Source organism: Balaenoptera physalus, assembly GCF_965194825.1.
Source record: "Balaenoptera physalus genome assembly, chromosome: 16".
NCBI classification, from domain to species: domain Eukaryota; kingdom Metazoa; phylum Chordata; class Mammalia; order Artiodactyla; family Balaenopteridae; genus Balaenoptera; species Balaenoptera physalus.
This window is the reverse complement of record NC_138898.1, coordinates 29,805,973-29,820,437: the sequence shown is the minus strand read 5'-3', so window position 1 is coordinate 29,820,437 and position 14,465 is coordinate 29,805,973. Positions and strand designations below refer to the sequence as shown.

Here is a 14,465-nt window from a genome sequence, read left to right as displayed (position 1 = left end):
AATAGGGGCGGTGAGCCTCGCCGGCTTCCGGCGTCATTTCGCCGCGACTTCCTGTGGAGAACATGGCGGCCCTCGGCGGTGTCCGCTGGGTGACCCGAGTGAGGCCCGGGGCATGCTGCGGCAGGCGGGAGGGCGGCGGGTTTGTACCGGGCTCAGTGAAGTATTCGGGGCCTGAGGCTCCCAGATCCGACCTCAAAGGCTTATGTGACTGTCGTAGGCGCTGGTCGCCGCCCCGAATCCCAGGGCATGGAGGAGCCTGTGTACCTCGGCTGTAGCGCAAGCCTCCTCGCGGAGCCAGGTAAGTGCAAGTCCGGCTCCGGTCTCGCCCACGCCCCTGACCTGTCCTCTCCTGGCCTACCCCAGGACTCCTGCCCCAGCCCCAGCTCTAGCTCTGCTGACCCTGCTCGCAGGGCGAGGACGTGAGGGTGGAGGGCGCCTTTCCCGTGACTATGCTACCGGGAGACGGCGTGGGGCCTGAACTGATGCACGCTGTCAAGGAGGTGTTCAAGGTGAGTGGCCTGGGGGAGTCAGCCAGCAGGGTCGATGGCCTGGGTTGGAAAGGACTTACTCGATTCTGACCCTGCGATTTTTGACACCTGCTCCTGAAGGCTGCCTCTGTCCCAGTGGAGTTCCAGGAGCATCACCTGAGCGAGGTGCAGAATATGGCATCTGAGGAGAAGCTGGAGCAGGTGCTGAGTTCCATGAAGGAGAACAAGGTGGCCATCATTGGTATGTGTGCCTCCTTGCTACCCCACCCATGTTAGTCAAAATCAAACGAATAAGTGTTCATTAACCTTCCCTCAGCACACACATAATACATTAACTCTACCGAGCTCCCGCCACTGATTGGTGGCCATCAGTGGGAATCCAGTTGGAAACCCAGGAGTTGAGAGATCGTGTGCCTCTCATGCTGTCTATGCAGGAAGGCTCCATGAGTTTGTAGTCTGTCATGGTGCTACATTATGGGTCATCAAGTCTTGTTAACTCTGTTTCTAGAATGCCATTTCTAGCTGCCTCTTTTCTTTTGTCTTCCCTTTTGCTTCCCTACTGTAATCGCCTCATTAGATTTTTTGGCTTTCAGTTCTGCCCCTACAGTCCATCCTCTACAGCTCTTCTCTTGGAAAAACCAGCATGACTTTCAGGCCCAGCCTTAGTGTAGGAGAGTAAGCTGTTTATGAGCTGACCCTCAGCTTTTCTGCCTTTGTTTCTACAACACTTGTTGTGTGCTTTGGTCACACCAGACTATATTAGTTTCCAAATACATGTACTGTCTTGACTTTTGCTGTTCCTTCTGCCACAGTGTTCTCCTTTTGGTGCCACCTGTCAGAATCTTCCTCACTCACTGTATTAGTTTCCTAGGGCTGCCATAACAAATTACCACAAACCTGGTGGCTTAAAATAACAGAAATGTATTCTCTCCCAGTTCTGGAGGCCAGAATCCTGAAATTAAGGTGTTGGCAGAGCTCCTTCTGAAGACTTGGGTAGAATCCTTCCTTGCCTCTTCCAGCTGCTGGTGGCTCCTGGCAGCAGCTGGCATTCCTCGGTGTTTCTTGGCTTGTAGATGCATCAGTTCAGTCTCTGCTTCTGTCTTTATATGGTTTTCTCTACTCTGTGTCTGTGTATCTGTTTCTCCTTCTTTTCTTGTATAAGGACTTGTCATTGGGTTTAGGACCTACCTGGATCCAGTGTGATTCCATCTCAAGATCCTTAACTTACTATATCTGCAGACACTGTTTTCCCAAATAAGGTCACATTTACAGGTTCTGGGGGTTAGGACATGGACATATCATTTGGGTGGTTCACTGTTCAACCTAGTACACTCACTCAACCTAAGGTCTGGCTGAAGTGCCAGCTGTTCTATGATACTTCCTGATGTTACCAGAGGGAATTTCTTCTCTGTGCTCCTGTGCGTGTTGGTAATACCTCTCCCATGGTATTTATCATGTCTTTCATATTAACTGTCTTTCCCCAATGCATTGTTTACCCCTTGAGGACAGGAATTTGAGTTGTGTTTTTTGGTTGATATCCCTAGTGCCTGACACATGATATTCAATAAATGCTGGTTGAGAAGATGTCAAATACGTAGTCATAGAAACATCAAGAAAGGTCACAGATCCCCTAGGTTGTTTCTCAACCTATTAAACCCAGGCTCCTTTTTTTTTTTTAATTTAAATTAATTAATTAATTAATTAATTAATTCATTCATTCATTCATTTATTTATGCCACACTGGGTCTTAGTTGAGGCACACAGGATCTTTAGTTGCGGCATGCATGTGGGCTCTAGTTCCCCGACCAGGGATCGAACCCGGGCCCCCTGCATTGGGAGTGCAGAGTCTTACCCACTGGACCACCAGGGAAGTCCCGAAACCCAGGCTCTTTGATGACGTGAGAAAATTCTTTTCTGTCCTTTTAGGTCATTTTGAAGTTTCAACATAAATTAAATTTGGTGACTAGAAATGAAACAGTGGGTAAAATGTTTCTGGTTTTAACTACATTATTTTCCTTTGCCCCTTGCCTCCAGAGGCATTTAAGTATCACTTATTTGGGAGTGGGAGATGGGAGTCTGGGGGGGATCATTGAGGGGATTGGACACCAATCTGGGTTCCCTTGGGCTTGGCTTGTGCCTAACCCCCCCCCCACCTCAACTTTGTTTACGCAGGAAAGATCCACACCCCGATGGAGTATAAGGGGGAACTAGCCTCCTACGATATGCGGTTGAGGTAGGTGGTGGGAGGACATGGGTGAGTGGGGTACTGGGGCACCAGGCACAGTGCTCATGGCTCTGCCCCATCCCCAGGCGTAAGTTGGACTTGTTTGCCAACGTAGTCCATGTGAAGTCACTTCCTGGGTACAAGACTCGACACAACAATCTAGATTTGGTGATTATTCGAGAGCAGACAGAAGGGGAGTACAGCTCTCTGGAACACGAGGTGAGGCCCTAGAAATCGTGGAGGGCAGGGGTGAAGTGGGGAGAGAGGCACAGCTCCTTCCCTTTTTTCTAGTGTCACCCAGCTGCTTCTGTCTTATGCAGAGTGCGAGGGGCGTGATTGAGTGCCTGAAGATTGTCACTCGAACCAAATCTCAGCGGATCGCAAAGTTCGCCTTTGACTATGCCACTAAGAAGGGGCGGGGCAAGGTCACAGCTGTCCACAAGGCCAATATCATGTGAGGGACATGGCTTTGCGTGGGGTAGGTTCCTGGGAAGGTAGCTCCCTGCACTCTATCGGCTGAATGTTCCCTTTGGCCCATGGACAGGAAACTGGGGGATGGGTTGTTCCTGCAGTGCTGTGAGGAAGTTGCTGAACTGTACCCCAAGATCAAGTTTGAGACAATGATCATAGACAACTGCTGCATGCAGGTGAGGCCCTCCCGGTGTCTCCATTCTCAGTGCTGAGAAAGGCAGGGAATAGGATTTACATCTTTCCTCCATGCCCACATTTTGCCCCCAGCTGGTGCAGAATCCTTACCAGTTTGATGTGCTGGTGATGCCCAACCTCTATGGGAACATTATTGACAATCTGGCTGCTGGCCTGGTTGGGGGAGCTGGTGTGGTCCCTGGTGAGAGCTACAGTGCAGAGTATGCAGTCTTTGAGACGGTGAGTGAAGTCACCGCCTCCCTCAGCCCTCTCTGTGCCCTTCTTCTGACCTCAGGTCCCCTTGATAGCTCTCCCCCAGTGCATCCCCCTCCTAAGTGACCCTGGCCTGCTCCTGTCCCCCCCTTACATCTCAGTGTTCCTGGCCTGACCTTTCATCCTAATGCCCTTCCCTGACCTCAGCTTCTGCAGAATGTCTGCTCCCAGTGACTCTGGCCTGCTCCTCTTTCCACAGGGTGCCCGGCACCCATTTGCCCAGGCAGTGGGCAGGAATATAGCCAACCCCACAGCCATGCTGTTGTCAGCTTCCAACATGCTGCGGCATCTCAAGTAGGTCACTGCCAGCCCGGGGAGGCAGCTGGCTGTTGTTCGGGGAGCACAGGTGGGGAAATCAGGGGGATGATATGGGGGCTATCTCAGTTTCTTTCTCTCCACATTGACAGTCTCGAGCATCACTCCAACACGATTGCAGATGCGGTGAAGAAGGTGATCAAAGTCGGCAAGGTGAGTTTAGAAAGGCTGTGGGGTTTAGGGTCTCGGCAGGACTTTCTGGGGAACCTGAGTTGGGGCGTCCTTTCCCTCCAGGTCCCAAGAGCCTCTGCTCTGCTTTTCCCCCAATCCTGTCAGGGCTGTTCATTTCCCTTCTCTTGGCTGTTTCATCCTCTTGATCTCCTTTGCCTCCTAGTTCCCATCTGCTATTCCCTCTTTCCTGCTCCATCCATTGGCTCTTTAATTGGCCATCTTAATGGAGAACTTGCAGCTTCCTGTCTAAGGGGAGATGGAGGAGCAGAGGGAGATAGCTGGCAGGATGAGGCACCAGTGTCACTTCTCCACACCTGGAAGCCCATCCTCATCTGCCATTCCCCTGCCGTCATCTGTGCTTCCACCTGGTCTTCTCTATTTCCTCCAAGGCATCCTTCTCCTGTCTCCAATCTGCATTTCCCTTCTCACTCATGCTCAGCTTCCCACCCTCGCCCAGGCCACAGCAGAGCTCGAACAGTGGCTCTGGCCCTCAAAAGACAGGAACGGACGGGTCCATGCTCTTCCAAACCTGGCCGCCTCCTTGCATCTCTGCTGCATTGTCTTCTTTTTCTGGCCTTATCACCCTCTTTGGATTCCATTTCCATCACACTGCCCTGCCTTCATGGGCTCTCTTTTCTTCCCCACGGCTGTTGCGGGTGGTGGCTGTAGGTGCGGACTCGAGACATGGGCGGCTACAGCACCACAACCGACTTCATCAAGTCTGTCATCGGCCACCTGCACCCCTATGGGGGCTAGAGCCCGTTATTCCCTCCAGCCTCACAAGGACCATACACCTCCCTTCAGTGCAGTGGACCAGAGAAGAGCCCTAAACCTGTAGACCATTATCACCTTCTGGGCAGAGCCTAGGTTGTCTGGGGCTGGCTTCCTTAGGGAACTTAGGTGGTGGGGGGTTAGGGATGGGGCCCAGGCCACAGAGGTGATGACAGTTCACCACAGGTTCGAACTTCTCACATGGGTGGTTATGCCGCCTGCCAAGACTTCACTGAGGCGGTCATTGGTGCCCTGTCCAACCCATAGGTCCCACCATGTAAGGTGTCCAATAAAACATGATATGACATGACTCGTGAATTTGTTTTTATTTTTATTGGGCTATAGGGGATGGGTTGGGAAATATCTCTGTAAGTTATGCCCTACTAGGGAAATGTCCATTCTAATTTTCCTGGGATAGCTTTCGGAGCTTTTTCTTTTTCTTGGAGCTGCTGCTCTTGCTGGCAGCAGCCTCTTCAGGTCCACTGCTGAGAGGCTCCTCCTTGGAAGAGAATTTCCTCTTTTTCTTGGGGACCCTCTTGTTTCCTGACTCTTCAGGGTCACTATCTGGTTTCTCTTTGGGGAAAGATTTCTTCCTCTTGGGAAGACTTCCACTGCCAGCTGTCTCTTCAAGATCACTACTAACCAGCTCCTCCTTGGAAAAAGATTTCTTTTTTTTGGGTTTGGAGGAGACAGATGGGTCTTCCATTCCATTCTCCTGAGGAGCCTCCTGGGGCTTTTGCTTTTTCTTCTTTTTGGGTCTTTCACTTGTCTCCTGATGGCAGAAAGGGAAAAATGGGCATGAAAAGAGTGTCATCCATTGTATGAACATGCACACACACCCTGTTAGAATTCCAGCTGTTAAGTACCCAGGGCAGAAAGACTGGTGGATGGAAATGGTGTTAAGACTGTCCAGTGTTTCTGGGATGATTTTTAAATTGTATGGCTCTAACTCTGGAAATGCATGTCAAAGGTGACCCCCCCCCCACCCCCACCCCGCCAATCACTTAGAAGGTAGGGAGAATACACAATTATCTAAGCCCAGTAATTTACAGAAAACCCTACCATGCTGGTTGCAAAAGAATCATGACACCAAGTTCCAGAGGGGACCCTGAAACACTGGCGGACTGGGCACTACAACAATCCCAGGGAGAATGATTCTAACATAGCACACTGGAGCTCTGCCTGCCCTCAACCCCCAGTATGAAATGCTACCATTTCTAGACATGTCTGGGAACAAGCAGAGGAGGAATTTACACTACCCCCGGTTGAGGACTCCTGGGAAGCAGCCAAGGACAGAACACACTCGCCCAGTGAACAGGTGCTGCTACAAACCAGCGCTCTGGGCTCTTGAGCGAGTTCTCTCAGCACCTATCTCCTTCCTATAGAATCAAGAGGTAGTTTTAGAGGTTTCAGATCCTTATTTCAGTCCAAAAGCCTGTATTCCAGACCTTGACTTGAGGTGGCATATCCTCTGTTCTGCTGTTTTCTGTCCTACGGCTTAAGATCTTCACCCAGGGCTAAGGGCTGTCTACTACTGACCTCACATTCCTCTGGGGTACTACTGTTTTCTGAAGACGCCAGGGCAATCGCAGCCAGCCTTTTCTTTTCCTTCTTCAAGCGTTTCTTCTCCTGTTTCTCCAGCTTCCTAGTAATCTCAGCAGCCGCTTCCTCTGCCTGGCCAAAGAAAAGTGCTGAAAAGGTTTGAAGACCTCTGGTTCCCCAGGTCTCTCTCTTGGCTTTATTGGATCAGGCTCATTAAATCAGTTTTATGCCTCCACTCTACATGGTCAGGCTAAGACAGTTCATCAACTCCAACAGCCAGCTCTGGTTCTCCCCACCTGACCTGACCCAAACTGACCTGAACCATTGCCTCCTTCATAACATCCAGATTCTTTCGTGGAATCTCTCCAGTCTCATAGAAGGACAGCCGCTCCTCAACTTGTTCTCGAAGCTTCTCCCCAAATACACTGGTAGGTACCTCTGGATATGCATGTATGTAAGTAAACATAGCACGTCAGTCTCTAAAGGGACAAACTACTCACCACCCCCAGTATTCCCTCTACCCTGAGCTTCACTCAGACTCAAAGTATCAACACTCACTAGGTGAACTGCTGTTGACGAAAAATACTGCCATCATTGTAGAAGCTGCTAGGGTAGTCAGCCTCCCTCCCTCCCAACTGCCAACTTCCCCACCCATACCAGAGAAGCAATCAATTCGTGAGGCAATACTGCATTTGTTTGCCAGGTATCGGGAGATGCGGCCTTTGTTCTTGGCAGCTGCTCGGCCAATGAAGGTAGAGTGGAAAATGAGTCCATATTTTGGGGTGTTACCCCTTGTCTTCAGGGCTCTGGGAGAAGAATATTCAGCGGAGAGTTTTAAGATCAGAAATTTCAACCTCGTTAGCTAAGGCAGCGCCTCCCTTCCCCTCTTCCCCCTGTTTCCAGGTAAGCCTCAGGCCAGGATGGGTCTCTACCCCACCTCATGCCAAGCCACCACTCCCAGAGGCAGAGGGAAGGCATCCAATGTCGCTGACCTGGAAAGGTGGTCCCTGTGCTGGGCCCAGGGAATCACTCAGACACCAGGACTGGCCATCACCCCCATAGCAGAGGCCTGTACAGGTCAGGGAGCCCTGGTCAACCATCACCGTGATCCCCAAACAAGCAGTGGGCACCAGAAGTGGCACCTGAGTGTGGGCAGGTGCCCTCACTGGTACCTGAACAGGGCCTTTTCAGCCCCAAGGATCTGCACTGTGGATGCTGGATACTTGGCCAGATTGGTGAGACTGCCAGCGTGAGCAATGAGACGTGCACCTACCTGGAGAAGGATTCAAGGAATTAGAGAAGCTGGGATTGCCAACCTACCAACTGCATAATCCTGCTTCACCTCCTCCCCATCAAGTACCACTGGGGAAGATATGATGGGTCAGGAAATACAACAATACAAATATACATGGTAATTTCTTAATCCCCCCTTTTTTGGTTTCCCATGACGCACCGCTTCCCCAATTAGGGCGGACAGGCTGGGGGCTACTTGGCTCATCTTGGATCGCAGGTAAGTGTGTAGGCTTTGGCGGTACTCTGACAAAGACACCACACGACTGGAGAAGCTCTCGATGTTTATCAAGTCAATGGCTGATATGTCCATGCCTAAGGGACATCAAGTATGAATGCAGGAGCCCAGTATTCAGAGCCCTGTACCTTATTTTGGCTGCCAGGCTCTATACTGACCCATGGAGGACCGCGAGGCATCCAGAATAGCCTTAGCCTTGGCTGCATCCATTGTCAGCTCCTCCAGCTTCTCCAACTTTTCTTCATTCAGCTCCCTTCGGTTTCCAATGAACTGAGCAAGGCGGCAGTATGTAGCATTGTCATTGATGATCTTTACCAGTTCAGGAAAGTGATACCCATACCACTCCCTGCAAAGAGCCACAATCACTCCATGGCCCAGCTGCCATGTCTCAAAGCTATAGCCTCAGCCCTCTCCAGATCTACTCTTTGCCTGGAGGAAACGGGAACAAATCAGATCCAAAACCTCAACTCCATGTCGCCCCATTCACAATACAGACCAGGCAAAGGGCCTGGGCTGAGGTGTATATGGGGTGCGTTTACTCTGCCTCCTCTTTCTATACAGTCAGTGTAAGAACACAGCCTGTGGTAAGCACCAGGAGGCCCAGCTCCACCCCACATGGTTCTACCCACAGGAGCCAGTCCTGATCTCAAGATTCAAAATTAGCTAAACCACAGACCCAAGACCTTGTTTCTAAGGGGTCATCCCTGCACTTTACCTGACACGCATGGAGAAGGTATTGATGTCTTTATCCAGCTGGTCCAGGAGGCTAATGGACTGGATAATCATATTGTCCACTCGGTTCACATTAAACTTAACTTTGGCACGAGAATAGCTGTGTCCCAGCCCCAGTTGGGCTTTACAAGCAGACAGATCAGTCAGACCCTTCACCAGGTTGTGGAAGTGCAGACGGACTCCTGGAGGAGGGCAAGACTGTGAGCAAGGAAGGGCTGAGCTAGCTCCTGCACCCATGGGCACCAGCCAAGCAGGAGGGCTTCCAAAAAGCAACCTTAAGCCTAATGAGTTTCTAGACACCCCCACCCAGAATTCAAAAATGTCAATAGACGGTCTCACCTCGAAGGATCTCGGCTATGACACCTCCAGTCTGGCAGTTGTACCCTAACTCCTCTTGTATAGCAGCACCTATCTTGGGGTCCCCAACCCCCAGGAGCACTTTCTTCTTTTTGGTTGGTAGGTGAGTCTCCAAGAGCAGGCGGAGGTCCTCATGAACAACACCTCAGGGCAAAGAACAGAGCTCCCACTAACATGCTGAAGGATACTTAAATCATAAAAAGGAATCCTGTCCCCTCAACTGATCACTGACAGACTGATCTTACATTGGTCTTGCAGAGCATGCTAGGATGGTGTGCCTAGAGCCCTCCCCTTCAGGCTTTGCTCAGAGACATGGAGACATCAGTGATTATACTCAGGGGATTGACAGACTCAGGTCATCACTGCAAAGCCTGCATCAACCATGGGAGGAACACAACTCGGGCTCAATAACATAAGTATGAAATACATCACTGAAAGCTTAAAAAACACCCTGGAGCACAATAGGAGCATTTAGTACTGGATTTACCTTCTGGGACCAAACCTCTTTCTCTTGGCTTTTGGTATCAAAATCAATTGAACAAAGTAGCAGAAAACCACATTTGACTGGGTCTAGTATTATACCAGTCCCCCCACCCCAGCCAGATTTCATTTAGGAATCATTTATCACTACAGCGCCCACAAGAAATAAAGCCTACATCCTAGATTGTGCAATTTAAAAGGTTAACAGTAGCAGGCTTATCTCCCTAAAATATTTAGTGGCAAACTCACCTTCAGACACAGCGTTGGCATTTTCCAAGGCAACCTGGGACGAGGAAAAGGGACAAAAAGCCACGAGACGAACGATGTTGTGGAACTTGCCCAGGTTCAGCACGCACTCCTCCACCTGGAGGGGAGAAAGACGATAAGTGGTTTCCTTCCCTCGCCCTTGCCTCTAGGGCGCAGTAAAGCAGCTGCAGGTCTGGACCAACCGAACGCTTTAAAAATGAACGGATCACGGGGCCTAAATCCCGGTTCCGCTTCATCGGTACGGGGTGGAGTCCGGGAGACTTATTTTTGCATTCTTCATATAGTTTTATTTGCTCTTTATGCAAAAATGAAAATCTGCATTTTGTATAGAGTGCACACAAATTCGAATGCGGGAGACTTACTTTTAAATGCTTCTAACACGATTCTAATCACGAATGCAGGTAAAGATCCCCTGCTCTTGAGCTGCTGCGCACAGCGCACCCCCCCAACGCGCGGCCGGCCACGTGGGAGCGCGCGGTGCATGCTGGGGCCCGCGCTGCCCGAGGGGCTGCGGCGCGGCCGGGCGAGCCCACCGCGTCTACTCACCTGCGGCAGCAGCAGGCTGATCTCCTCCACCTCCTTCAGCGCCAGCAGCGCGTAGCCGACCGCATGCTCGAAGAGCACGTGCAGCAGCACCTGGAAAAGGAGCCGGGGCGCGAGCGTCAGCGCGGCCCCCGCGTTCGCCTGGCTTCACTCCCCGGGCAGGCCCGGGCCCCGGCCCGAACCCAGGCCCAAACCATGGCCTCCGCCTCGCCGGCAACCCGCAACCACTCCTCACCATGGCGCTCGCTCTTGGCCCGGCTCGCACTGCGGCGAGTGGGTTCTGGCGCGCAGAACCAGGCTCCGGAGGCCGCGCCCCTGCGCCTTCGGCCAATCAGAGGCCGGGGACTGTACCTTTCCGCAACTTCGGAGGGGGTCCGCCGGGGTGGTACGGCCCGCAGGGCGGGGGCGCGAGTGCGGACTAGCCGGCCTTTTCCGGCCTCCGCTGAGGCTTGGTTGCCGGGGACGCGCGGGGCCGAGGGGGCCCTGCAGGCCGCAAAACGTTTGGAAAGGCGCTTTTCCGGATAACTGTCCAATCCCTCATGTTTTCATCCTGTAAATTACGGGCAGCAGAGCTCTGTGGAATCCGGGCTGGAGGCCCCCGCGCGGGCCGCGGCGATCCTTCCGGGCAGAAACTATTGCGGAGCCTACTGTCCTCAGCGCCGGGGATCTCTGGACCCAGGCGACCTCATGACCCCCTTCGTCCCCGCCGGGCACTGGGGACGACCCTGACTGGAGCCCCGGGTCCGCGCGCCCTCCCCTCCTTACCGGGATGGAAGCGGGGCCTGGGGTGCGCTGGCGCAGACCCTGAGGCATCGTGATTCCTAGTGGCTGGCTTCGTGCTTTTAAATTGTTTTTTATTTATTCTTAAAAATAAGGGCGGCAGGCGCTGAAGTAGGAAAGAACGATGATCCCACCTCTTCCTAGGTCGGTTTCTCGTTCCCTGCTTCTGCAGAACCCTGCTCCTTTTGCGGGGCCACGTGTCGCTCGCCCTAGTGCACGGCCCTAAATTCTTAACACTCGGTTAGCTCCGAGTGAACTGGAGCTGCTTCCGTGTTCTCGGGGCAGCTTTTGGGCACTCGGGCGACTATTTTGAAATTACTTTTGCTTTAATAATTAATATTAGAATTATAAATCCAAAACCTGGTTACCCCAAAGTGGTATATATGCTGGTAAATTTAAAAAGTCATCTTAAGGGGATTTTTTTATAACTTAAATTCCCACAGCTAACCTGCATTTATAATTTTAAGGTATTTTCTTCTTAAGCAATTCAGTTATTTGACAAGATCCAAGTACTGAGCTCACTTTTTTTTTTTTTTAATTACTATTTATTTTATCTATTTATTTTTGGCTGCGTTGGGTCTTTGCTGCTGCTCCTGGGCTTTCTCTAGTTGCAGCGAGCGGGGGCTACTCTTCGCGGTGCGTGGGCTTCTCATTGCGGTGGCTTCTCTTGTTGTGGAGCATGGGCTCTAGGCGTGCTGGCTTCACTAGTTGTGGCACAAGGGCTCAGTAGTTGTGGCTCACGGGCTCTAGAGCGCAGGCTCAGTAGTTGTGGCACACGGGCTTAGTTGCTCTGCGGCATGTGGGATCTTCCCGGGCCAGGGATCAAACCTCTGTGCCCTGCATTGGCAGGAAGATTCTTAACCACTGCGCCACCAGGGAAGTCCCTGAGCTCACTCTTAAAATCTAATAAACTTTAATTAATCTTAAATCTTAAAATCTCATAGTCTGAATATTGCTTGCAAATGTGCTTGAATTTTGTTACATGTATCCACTTACAGTCATGAGTCTGAATCAGTCACTCCATCTCACATTTTAAAATGGAATTGCAAAATTAATCTATTACATCAGAATATTAAATTCTCTTAAACATTATAATTACCAAATTAAATAGAAGTTTCCAAAATGTAATGGAAGGACTTCCCTGGTGGCGCAGTGGTTAAGAATCTGCCTGCCAACGCAGGGGACACAGGTTTGAGCCCTGGTCGGGGAAGATCCCACATGCCATGGAGCAGCTAAGCCCCCGTGCGCCAGAACTACTGAGCCTGCGCTCTAGAGCCCGCGAGCCACAACTGCTGAGCCCACATGCCACAACTACTGAAGCCCGTGCACTTAGAGCCCGTGCTCCACAACAAGAGAAGCCACCACAGTGAGAAGCCCGCGCACCGCAACGAATAGTGGCCCCCGCTCGCTGCAACTAGAGAAAGCAGTTCGCAGCAATGAAGACCCAATGCAGCCAAAAATAAATAAAATAAATAAATTTTAAAAAAATGTAACGGAAAATGTTAATGCTATGACTGATCTACTTCGTTACTTCTATACTTAATCCTAAATATTCCTGGGGTTACAGATGCTTATCTACTAAGGTAGGGGGTTTCAAAGGAGAAGTTGGAATGGGATTGCAGAATTAATTTAGACATTCTTGGCCAGCATTAAAAAAGTAGGATGAAAGAATATATGAAATAATAATACATTACATAGAGTAAGGAGTATTGATTTATAAAACTTTTGTCTCAAACATACATATGTATACATACATGTAAATATACACATATACATGTATATACAAATATATATACCATATATATATATAAGTTATATAAATGCACACTTCTGTGGATTAAATACAGAAAGCCTGAGAGTCACTGAGCTGAAAGTTAACCAGAGTCATACTTTGGATAGATTTGAGTCCTCTGGTTATAAAGGAACTGTGCTAAAGCAGTTTGCTAACTTAGAGAGGTGGCTGAAGAAAAGTGCACTTCCACTAGTGAGGCAGAAAAGTGCACTTCCACTAGTGAGGCAGAAAAGCTTATGATTAGATGGGGACATGGTATAAACAGTAAGAATATTTCTTTGGCTTCTTTACCTCCCTCTCTTTACTAAACTATCTCCCCTGGTACTTCATAATCCTGACCTCCATGGGCATCTCTGTAGCATGTGATGTCAAAGACCATATCTCCCTTGCCTTTGGGCTGTTTGTTAGGTTCACCAAATTTGGGGATGATTTTTAAGCAGCAGTGAATATGAATGAGTCAGCAAACCTGGGTTAAGATCCCAGCTCTGCTACTTACAATGTGACCTTAAGTTAATTGCCCAACCTTCCTGAGTTTTCATTTCTTTTGCAGAATGAAGATGGAGGATTCATTCATCCTGACAACAAACATTTTACCGAACATAGGCCAGGTGTGACAGAGGTGTGGTAGCTAGTATGTGACACAGATGTGGTACCTGGCATGTAGTAGGAACTCAACGAATGTTAGTGGACTTTCATCTTGTTCTTTTGTCCCCCTTATCAATAAATAGTGATACATTTTTTTTATCACACTATTTCATTTTACCTATTCTCAGTTGAGTCTCAGTTCTCCCATCACTTCCCATAAAATCTACTAAAACCCCATTTTTTATACACCCAGCTGCTCTGATTCATTTCCATCATGTTAGCCATTAACTTGCACATGTAGACAGAACACCTCTAAACATTTTAGTTTCACACAGGAAACAGTTATGCATTTCATTTTGCAACTTCCAGTGGCAGTAGATGGACAATTTACTGATTAAATGTTGTTGGAACCTGTAAAATATGTTCAGTGTGTAAACTTTCCAGTTACTGGTATCTCAGTTGTTTCTGGTTTAAACAGGGTTGCTAAGAATCCTTCAGATTTCCTCTCTTCTTCAGGTCTTTTCAAAATTGCAGTAGGGTTTATGGGAGCATTCTCATACCCTAGTTGCAGGGGAAAAGGGGGTATGTCTCAGTTCTCTGTGCTCAGGATCTGGTGCTGTGTCTTGGGACCCCATCAATCCCTGCTATAAAATGGCTGCTTTGGACTGGCCCCTGGACCTGTGTGCTTTATCCTCTGAGACACACTGATCTCAGACAGGTGCTTGAAATCTCTGAGCTCTGGGTCTCCTTATGTCAGGCCTCTACTGGTTCCATGCCGTGTGGCACCAGCGTATTTCCTCACTGAGGCATGCGTGGTCTTTGGGATCATCTGCCTGCCACACATAGGCTGAGAAGACCAGGCTCATTACCAGAGGAACTTTTATCCTAACCATTCCCTCATGAATGTTCTATAAGCTTTCCTGTGCTGCACTGACCGTTGCATTGGGTTGAGTGTGGGAGCTCTAGAGCAGG

General features: G+C 49.9%; 2 protein-coding genes and 1 long non-coding RNA gene across 6 annotated transcripts; 2 read left to right on the top strand and 1 right to left on the bottom strand.

Moving 5' to 3' along the window:
• The first annotated feature begins 11 nt into the window (after positions 1–11).
• On the top strand, positions 12–5,197 carry IDH3B (isocitrate dehydrogenase (NAD(+)) 3 non-catalytic subunit beta). Of its 3 annotated transcripts, none has more exons than XM_082428543.1 (12): positions 12–98; positions 218–298; positions 411–509; positions 609–729; positions 2,661–2,721; positions 2,799–2,931; positions 3,033–3,166; positions 3,257–3,359; positions 3,451–3,597; positions 3,830–3,924; positions 4,038–4,098; positions 5,074–5,197. In XM_082428543.1, exons 1-12 carry the CDS (start codon positions 63–65, stop codon positions 5,152–5,154), a joined length of 1,152 nt encoding a protein of 383 aa, XP_082284669.1. In that variant the 5' UTR covers positions 12–62; the 3' UTR covers positions 5,155–5,197. The 3 variants fall into 3 exon arrangements, with proteins under 3 accessions (XP_082284669.1, XP_082284670.1, XP_082284668.1); XM_082428542.1 differs by having other exon boundaries at positions 13–98; positions 4,786–5,197; XM_082428544.1 differs by lacking the exon at positions 3,451–3,597 and having other exon boundaries at positions 4,786–5,197.
• NOP56 (NOP56 ribonucleoprotein) lies at positions 5,190–10,694 on the bottom strand. Of its 2 annotated transcripts, XR_014254535.1 has the most exons (13): positions 10,572–10,694; positions 10,340–10,429; positions 9,776–9,890; positions 9,029–9,190; positions 8,673–8,871; positions 8,116–8,303; positions 7,883–8,034; positions 7,602–7,702; positions 7,087–7,235; positions 6,746–6,867; positions 6,427–6,561; positions 6,147–6,266; positions 5,523–5,659 (listed from the first exon to the last, which is right to left on the bottom strand). XR_014254535.1 is itself a non-coding variant. In XM_082428508.1 (12 exons), exons 1-12 carry the CDS (start codon positions 10,572–10,574, stop codon positions 5,288–5,290), a joined length of 1,788 nt encoding a protein of 595 aa, XP_082284634.1. In that variant the 5' UTR covers positions 10,575–10,694; the 3' UTR covers positions 5,190–5,287. The 2 variants fall into 2 exon arrangements, 1 of the variants encoding a protein (XP_082284634.1); XM_082428508.1 differs by lacking the exon at positions 6,147–6,266 and having other exon boundaries at positions 5,190–5,659.
• Positions 10,695–10,810: 116 nt separating this feature from the next.
• LOC309644675 lies at positions 10,811–13,652 on the top strand. The gene is made up of 2 exons (XR_014254548.1): positions 10,811–11,260; positions 13,459–13,652. It is a non-coding gene; the product is annotated as an uncharacterized lncRNA (long non-coding RNA).
• The last annotated feature ends 813 nt before the right edge of the window (positions 13,653–14,465 follow it).